The sequence below is a fragment of the Sinocyclocheilus anshuiensis genome, unplaced genomic scaffold (genome assembly GCF_001515605.1).
Source record: "Sinocyclocheilus anshuiensis isolate Anshui unplaced genomic scaffold, SAMN03320099.WGS_v1.1 scaffold191, whole genome shotgun sequence".
NCBI classification, from domain to species: Eukaryota; Metazoa; Chordata; class Actinopteri; order Cypriniformes; family Cyprinidae; genus Sinocyclocheilus; species Sinocyclocheilus anshuiensis.
In genome coordinates this window covers 305,031-314,709 of record NW_015549570.1, presented here as the reverse complement: position 1 = coordinate 314,709, position 9,679 = coordinate 305,031, and the positions used below count along the sequence as shown (strand labels likewise).

The 9,679-nt window shown below is 39.6% G+C and overlaps 1 protein-coding gene across 2 annotated transcripts in view; it reads right to left on the bottom strand.

Annotated features, from left to right (window-relative positions):
* The window catches only part of LOC107657340 (protein inscuteable homolog), a 147,374-nt gene that overhangs the window by 36,408 nt on the left and 101,287 nt on the right, over positions 1-9,679 (bottom strand). For both annotated transcript variants that reach the window (XM_016445385.1, XM_016445386.1), the window contains exons 7-8: positions 5,820-5,945; positions 3,304-3,475 (exon numbers count right to left, since the gene is read on the bottom strand). In XM_016445385.1, coding sequence (XP_016300871.1) covers positions 3,304-3,475; positions 5,820-5,945 — 298 coding nt within the window. The remainder of the gene's footprint in view (positions 1-3,303; positions 3,476-5,819; positions 5,946-9,679) is intronic.

The window sequence follows — 9,679 nt, the reverse complement described above, 5'->3', positions numbered from 1 at the left end:
GTACGGTGACTATTTGGCTGAATGGTTCAGGCTTTACCATTGGTGACCATTCACCCAGGGCCCCTATCTCAGAAATCCTCCATACCGGGTTGGGTCTACCAGGTTAGGCAACTGCCACCCCAAGAAAAAGTGTTGCCATCCCATCTGCAACCTAAGAATAATCCTAGTATAAAATACAAATGTAAGCAGATTTTCCTGTACTGCTTTTAAAACGTTGATGCTTCAATGTGGTTAAAAAAACACAACTAGACCCCAACAAATTAATTAATTACAGACCGATCTCGAATCTCCCTTTTCTGTCAAAGACACTAGAAAAGGTAGTATCATCGCAACTACTAATATTGACACGCGGCGCAGGTGAGTGTGGGACTTTATAAAAATAGTAAACACAGCGCGGAAAAAAAATTGAAGTATAGCCAGGCAAAACATCAGGGGGGTATTCCAGAAAGCAGGTTATGCGACATACCTGGGTATGTTTAAGGGTAAGTAAGCGGATAAACTCCGTTCCAAAAACTGAGATAACTTTCAGGGTATATAAGTTGCCATAGCAATGTATTCTCTGAACATAACCTGCTCCGGAGTAGGTTATGTTTCAGGGTTAATTCACTTCAGCATTATCAGCGCATGCGTCAACTACTAGCGAGACTCCAGTGGGTGTGACAGATTGCGCACAATATGATATATTATTACAATATAGTTATCAAATATACAATATGGCCTATATTATATAGTTGTATGATGTGTTAATTATAAGTGCTATTACAAATACTATATAAGGTAATATTATATTATTTTAATATGTTATGCTATTTATTCTATTGTCATATATAAGAGTTAGCAATATATTTTAATTATAAAACACTATTATAACAAGGTAATGCTTATTTTATTCTAATATACTTATATTTTATTGTCATGGATCTGTATTTTCTGTAATATTGTCACGGTGCCTGGACTTGGGGACACAAGCCCTCTTGGGGCTGGACGTGGAAACTGCAGTCTTCTCAGGGCTTGACGTGAGGGCAGGAGCCCTCTTTGGGCTGGACGTGAAAACAGGAGCCCTCCTTGGGCTAGACTCGGGATCTGTGTCCCTCCCTGGGCCATACGTGGGAACCGCAGCCCTCTCTGGGCTGGGCTGGGCTTGGGAACAGGAGCCCTCTCTGGGCTAGACTCGGGATCTGAGGCCCTCCTTGGGCCAGACGTGGGAACAACAGCCCGCTCTGGGATGGACGTGGGAACAGGAGCCCTCCCTGGGCTTGACTCGGGATCTAAGGCCCTCCCTGGGCTGGACGTGGGAACAGGAGCCCTCCCTGGGCTAGACTCAGGATCTGAGGCCCTCCCTGGCCCAGACGTGGGAACAACAGCCCTCTCTGGGCTGGATGTGGGAACAGGAGCCGAAGGAGGGATGGACAGGACCAGTGGAGATGAAGGAGACTCAGAAGACAAAGGAGGGCTGGACGGGATCAGCGGAGACGAAGGAGGGCTGGACGGGACCAGCGGAGACGAAGGAGAGCTGGACAGGACCAGCAGAGGTGAAGGAGACGAAGGAGGGCTGGACGGGACCAGCAGAGACGAAGGAGGGCTGGACAGGACCAGCAGAGACGGAGGAGAGCTGGATGGGACCAGTGGAGGCGAAGGAGACTTAGGAGACGAAGGATGCCTTGTTGAGCTCTGTGAATTGAGTGGGCTCCCAGTTGAGCTCTGGGATGTGAGTGGGCTCCCTGTTGAGCTCTGTGACGTGAGTGGGCTCCCTGTTGAGCTCTGTGGCGTGAGTGGGCTCCCTGTTGAGCTCTGTAGAGCATTCTGGAGCGGACTCTGGAAAGCTCACTCGACTCGGGTCAGCGGCTAGAGCCCTCTCACGACTCTGGTCAGGGGCTAGAGTCATCTCTCGCGGCCGTCAGGCTTGACATTGGAGTGGCCGGTAAACTTGACTGTGGAGCAGCCGGCGTTTCTGGGCTGAGGACTGGAAAGGCTCTTGGAACTGGAGACAGCAGAAGGGATGTAGATTTTTTCTAACGCTGTTAGAAGTCAATTTTTGAGCGTGGGGAAACACAGGAGGAAATGGGTGATCGGAACCATTGGTTAGGCATGTGTAGGGTCCCACCGTGGGATGAGCTTGAGAGGCAAGGTGTGTTTCAGAGGGCGCTGGATGAGGATGATTCTCATTCTTCTTAACTTCTTCTACCTCAAAAGTAGAACCATTCAAATTAAGGATGAGATTAATCAACTCGACCAAGGGAAAATCACTCAGAGGAAGATCACAACAGATCATTTCCTCATCCAGACCCAACTGAAAACAAGCACAGAGTGCAGCGTCATGCCAGCTCAACCGGTAAGACAGCTCGAGGAATTCCTCCACATACCTCTCCAAAGGCCGACCACCCTGCCACAGGCAGTACAACTGGTCCTCAGCCCAGTTTGCATTATTTGGTCCGGTCATCTGTCTCGGTAATGCAGGAAGGAAGGCGAAGACAGGAGGTGCAATTCAAACTCACTTTGTTTAATGAACAAATTTAGAACACGGGCAGAATGGTGAGGGAAAACACAGCATAACAGAACGGTGGCCGGACAACCAAAGACTGAACAGACTGGGGCTTAAATACATAGACAAACGAGGGTAATTAATGGGACACAACTGAACCAAATGACTAATCAAAACGAGAGGGAGAAACTGGGTCACAGGAAGCACATGGGGAGAAAAACACAACCAAAACAGGAACACAAGTCTGACATATATACAGTATTTCTATAATAAATAAATGCATAATAATATTAATAATAAATACATATGTGATATTTCTTATTTTATAATTAGCATCAAACAATATAGTTCTTATTCTCAGTGATTAAAAGATTAAACGAAAAAAATATGACAAATGATTGTACAACCATCAAAAGGGGGCGATATGCACTAAGCATGTAAATGACTATTGAACAAAAGAGGAAGAAAGAAGCAGCATGGGGCACTTTTCCATAGTGACTCGTCGACTCGTCGCTCTGTTGAGAATGTCTTGTGTGTTAACCAGGAACATACTCTGGGTTGAATGAACTTACTCCCGGATGCGTTTTTGGAACCAGCATATCTCGAGGAAGCAAGGTTTGGGTTAATCAACCAAGAGATTAGGGTTTAGCAGATGGTAAGTTAACCTTGCTTTCTGGAATACACCCCTGGATTACTTGAAAATAACGGGCAGGTGTTTAACGCAGCCCACCAGGAGCGGAGTTGTCTACCCCTGGTTTATCAGGCATTGCATTTGCTGAACTTGTGCATGTGTGTAAACATCAAACACTGCTTGAACTCACCGATGAGGGCTGTGACGATGTCTTGCATGCTCTCCAGGAAGCTGGCGAGGTGTTGTGTGGAGGTGTGATGGGGGGAGGTGATCTGAGCCATCACTGCTGCAGCCTCCGCTCGGGTCGCCTCTGCACATGTGCTGTCCGTTAAGATGTCTGCCAGACACAGGATCCCATCCACCTGAGTCAAACACCAGATGAACACATCTAACTGTACGTTTGGATTCAACCGCCCGATTAGCTTTGATTTACGCATGTGGCTATTTTACAGTTGTATGGTTATGACTGATGGATTGGTCTTGTGACACTTCTTTTCTAGTCCACTTTAGACATTGTAATAACTATATTTCAGTCAGGACCACTCTGTTTGATTAAAATTATTGTATTAAAAAGTATTAACATTTTTGATAAAATCATTATTTTTTGGTGGCAGGCTTCACTCTGAAGGGTTCAGATTCTGAGCTATCCACAAGCAAACCTCGCTGAGGTTTGAACCCCCTGAAGCCTAAACAATTGCCAGATATTTTAATATGCAACAATTATATATTCCATGCAGAGCTATACAGTACTGAAAATAATTTGGACAGACTGAGCAACGGTGAGCTGGATAGATTATATATTTCTGTGGGTGAGCAGTTAAGACATTATGTATCTGCATAAGGAGGAGTTGGGGATGGAGGAGGGTAAACATAAAAACGCATGTCTGTGCGACAGACTATGGCAAGTGTGAGTATGGATGAACTTATATATCTTATTTAATTGTAGTGGGAAAAGTTACGATCAACTGAGCGTCAGCTGATGCTGGCTGTCACGCAGTGGTTTGCCTGAACTATGTGTGAGCCCCATTCATCGCTCCAACTAGATATATTAGAGCTTAAATATTACATGAGAGCTTATTATATGGTAGTGTATAAGGCCTTAAATAAATCTATAGACTACATAGCAGTATATTTGAGTTATTTTACATATGTAGTTGACATGTAGTTACAAAGTTACTTATAGTTAGTAGAATGTCTAAAGTTGACTATAGAAATAAATTTTATCCATATAAAGTAGTATGAAACTTGTACAATAGCACATTGTGAAGTCTTATAAAATGAACGGAGGTATATCACTGCTCATGCTTATGAGAGCGATATAATATGTAGCAGTATATGAACAAACGTTATGCAGTATATGAGAGCACATTGTCATTTAATTTTTCCCTGAGGAAGCCCTTCAGAGGTCAAACTGAATCAAACCCGTGGTGTTTCTGAACTGAGAGTGATAGGGTTTACGGCAGTGATGGGCAAACTTGGCCCTTCCAGGCCACTTACCTGCAGAGATTTGATCCAACCCTGATATGACTCACCTGCCTGTAGCCTTCTAGTAGTCTCGAAGACAATGATTAGCTGGTTCAGGTGTGTTTGATTAGGGTTGGAGCTAACCTCTGAAGGAAAGTGGCCTTGGAGGGGTCAAGTTTGCCCACCCCTGGTTTACGGTAATCTGTGCAGTTTTAGAATGCTGTTCACCACACAGTGGCGCTGTTACACAAACTATGAAATGCACTACTCACCAGAAGATAACACATAGCCTATGACAACCACAGTATGACTAATATATTGAACAGGCAAGCAGGAATAACTCACCATGGCCATATCAGTTATGTGTCAGCACAATTCACAAAATATGTTTATATTATGTTATATTTTTTAAGACAAACACAAAATTACAGTTTAGTAAAAATGTATTTTAATGCAATTCACTTTAAACTGTTAAATATTCTAGTTATATATGTTTTGTATTATTTTTGGGTCTTTGGCAGCAAAGAAAATGTTGTGTTTTCTCATGTGCTAATAAAAAGCCAGTAGAAATGTGTCTCTAGAACATGAGGAACACATCACACATTAAAATATTTTTAAACTGTTTAGTTGCTGCCTTTTTTTATTATTAGTTTTGATATGTCTGTACAGTTTTAATATTACTATACTATTACTATACAGTAACCTCATGAAATCAATGCAAGCTCAACCTTAAAAAAATTAACTTGTGTGTTTGTGACATGTAGCTTTCAGTGGCGCACAAACCTCGTCTCTCAGAATCTTTGGATATTGAAAACCAGCATCACTTCATTACTTTCACTTACTGTCACAACTGGTAGATCTTTAGGAAAGCAACCTCTTCTGTGTACTGCAGCAGTTTATTATCTTCCTTTTTCTGTGTTTAGACTCATAAGTAGAATATATGTCATACATCTGCAAACTAATATACTTCTCCAGAAAGCTCTCCAGGTCTGTTTATACATCAGATGGTGTGTTTAATGGTGTTAAAGTCTTTCCATATTTACAGACCGTAGTGTTGTAATGTGAAATGCTTTGTCTAATTAGCATTTGTGAAAATGAACCTAAAGGCTTGAAAACACTCATCAGTGAGAAAAAAAAAGTAAGATAATGTATTTAATAAACAAGAGATACTGCATTCTTAGCTCACTCAGATTCTGCTGCACACATCTGGGTCCTTTTATGTGCATGCTGAGAAACTGATACCTTTTCCAGCTGGCTGATGCCCTCTTCAACACAGCAGATAGAGGCCACGGTCCTCAACGCGTGTGCGTACAGAGTACTGAAGCAGTCCTGTCGGCAGATCTTCAGAAGGGCCACCACAGCTCCCTCCTGTGGACCACACAAACTGTCCACTTCAATAAATGCATTCAAATATCAGTGAATAATCTGCTGAGAAAAACCAACCTCCAGCCTTCAGTAACATTTGAGTGATAATGTATTCTTTTCATGAAATAAAAGCAATATTGTAGTCAACATTAGTCAATATAACTATATCAATATATTTAGTATATCCTTGTGCTGTGTGAATATGTGAATGAGTACATCAGGTAAATCAGGTGTGTGCGTGTGTGTGCAAGTGTGAGTGTGAGTGTGTGTTGTTGGTCTATTCACAGAAATGTTTAACCCAGAAATGTGGATGATAGAAATCAGTCGCCACTACAGAGAAAATGACTGTGAGACGAGCTAACCACTGTCATTATGTGAATAAGCTTAATTATGTGGGCAACACAGTGCGTCATCCTGGGGCCACGCGATGCCACGCTAGACAGCCTCAATCTGCAGGATATTCACACATCAGCTCCAGCTCTCTCATGCCCATCAGTCTGTGCTGTCTCTGAATTTAGTGGCGTACAGTAAATGTGGAAGTTGACACTCAAAAACTCTTCTTAGAGAAGAACTTTATCTACACTGAAAATAATGTTTAGTCAGTTCAACTTTGAAAATGTACATTATGTGGCAACATCTACAATAACTGGTTTTGTTGAAATTAAATGATTTAAGATTACTGCATTTGAACTGAATTCAACCAGCCTGAAAAAACAAGTTTTACTGAAGCATAACTGTTAATAGATGTAACCTGATTTCTCCAGTTAGGTAAAATTACTAAGTTCGATATAATCTTTTTTTTATTTTATTTGAAATTACAAACATAATTTTCCACGCTGTAAAAAAAAAAAAACATGAAATACATGGCAGCACAAAGTTTTTGTTTTTTCTAAACATCACTGTGAAACATTATTTGTAAAATATAAATCGCTTGTCAATAATCATTAGCTAGCAATAACACACATGCTTAAGCTAATGCAACTATCACTGCATCAGCAATTATACAGCCACTGCATTAAATAAAGCGACATGCAGTATAACATCAAGGTTTCTTGGTCTTCTCCTGGACTGAAGCACAGACTCTACTCTTCAGCACGATGGTAACCCACAAAACTCAGACAACAATTAAATCCCAACAGAACATTAAAGAACAACACATCTCTCTAGATCTCAGCATCTTCACTTATTACAAACCAGTCTGACTTAATTTCATTCATACAAAACTTCTTATTAAGAATTAACAGAGGTTTAGATGTTGTTTTATTGACAATAATAAAGTTTGAAAGTCACTATTGTAGAGATAAGTGTTTAGTTTTAGTTGGGCTCTTGATCCATGTCTTTTTAGCATTTGTTTTTTTTTTTTTTTTTACAGTGGTTACCATTGTGCTGAAGAGTAGTGCTGTCAGTTAACCCTTTAACTGTCACTCACATTTTTATGTTATAGATGTGAAAGTGCACTATCCAAACTTACATTTTTATAATTCATGAACGAAAACATTTTGTAACGTGATATTGATGTACTATTTTCATGGTAATGCAGTGTTTGGTTTTAAAATGGTTTTCAAAGGATGCATTTTGAGATTTAAAGCTTTCAATTGATATATAATTTCTGATGATTTCTAAAGTGTGATAGAGAAAAAGGCAACAAAGAAGACTTTTTTTGACAAACACTATAAAAAATAGCTGTGAAAAAAACGGCTATATTCTGACAGTAACATCCTGTTTTTTCATTACAACAGTACAATCCCGTAAAAAAACAAAGTATTCTGGGTAATATTTGTTGTTTTCGAGAAAGTAGCCTGCTGCTATATATTGTGAATAAACAGCGTTCAGATTCGACACTCAGAGGCTGTGTCTGAAATCATACCCTACACCCTCATTCACTATTCCCTACATGAGTTTACTAATACAGTCCACCTGACAGAGAGAATGTAAACTAATGAGTGAATTCAGCCAATGATGAACAGCTGCTGTTAACAAGCAGAATCACTGAAGAAAAGAGCAAGAAATGAAACTACAACTAACTTCAGCCACAGCCTTAAATGAAATCAACTGAAATAAAACAGCAGAGGAGGATTACACAACTCCACAAACAGCATTAACAGTCTGACTTTATTTCTGTCATATATCTACAAAACTTCTTTGAGAATTAACAGAGGTTTAGATGTTTTATTGAAAACGTTTTGTTTGACCTCACCATCGTGGCGATCAGTGTTTGCTTTAGTTGGGCTCTTGACCCTTCACTTTTTAATGTTAGCTTGTCTGGTTGTTGTAGCTGTGTTTGTAAAGCACATCTGTTATAGTAATACAAGTGTAGAAAAATTATTATTAAATGGTTCTGGTTATTTATTGATGGTGGTGTAATCATTTTGTGGCCTGATTCACTGATCTCGTTCAGGAGCTGGTCTTCAAAAATATAGTGTGGGTTTTCACTTGTTTCATGTTATTTAAGATAGCTATATGACACTGCAAGCTGAGATGATAGACAATTATGATGGATTTTGAAAACTGCTTATGTTCAAAGCCTTTAAAACTACACTGAATTGTCCAATTATTTTCTTTAATTCTTACTAGGTGCTTTTATTTTTGCTTTTGTGTTTGTGTTGAGTTTTAGTAGCGTGTTTTGTAATGTTCAGAGTCGATCTGTTTATTCAGATCTGTTTATTCATTTTTTGGATTGTCACCGTTGTTGAGATTCATACGTTGATTCTTCATGTGTGTGTTTCACAGCGTGTTAGAGCTTTTTTTTTTGAGTGATGTGTGTGATCTTTCATAATAGCCTGCTTGTTCTTCTGCTCTAATGTTACCATTACATCGCTTTGGTACAAAAAGAGACTCTGGACAAAATCAGTTTTTACAAAGATGGTAATGAATTTTGCAAATCAAAACCAACACCATTACATATCGTGCTTTGGCCTTTTTTTTACCACAACAAATGTGTTGAGAACCACAATGGTTAAAGCAGCCAATTAAAGATAATGTCAAAAAATCAAGGTTCAAGATCCCAACTAAAGCAAACACTGATCTCCATCATGGTAGTGTCCGAAAACAACAACCTCTAAACCTCTGTTAATTTTCAATAAGCACTTCTGTACACATCTGATAGAAATAGCACCAGTCTGGTTAGTAATGTGAAGCTGGTCATGCTGTTTTAGGAGTTGTTTAATCAGATCTTGAGAGATTTAATGTCTTTTATTTCAGTTTATTTCATCTAAGTCTGTGGCTGAAGTCAGTTGTAGTTCTGGTGTTTCTCTTTCATTCAGTGATTCTGCTTGTTAACAGCAGCTGTTCATCACTAATGCTCAATCAGCACTTAATTAATCACAGAATTATCTCATTAACTTCAGCACCGCTTCACTCTGTAGTGTGGACACATTATAAGTGTTCATTTAAAACTGAGGACTTTGTTGTGGGGTTTAAAGGGTTAAAGATGTACGATGGAAAAAACAGCATGAAATGCAATTTAACTGCAATAAACTAATTATTTTACGGCCACAAACTGTAAAAAAAAAAACAGTTATTTACTGGCAGCACAGTTGCCAGTAAATAAATGTTTTTCTTCAGTTTGTTGCAGTTAAGTCCAGGAAAAAACAGCAATATACTGTAAAACGTAAGAGTCAGGTTTACCAAATGAAAAAAGTTAATTTGACTGAAATATTTGTGAACATTCATAGAAAAAAAGTTATGCAAAGTCATGAACTGATAAGGAGAGTAAATATTGAACTGAACTGTATTAA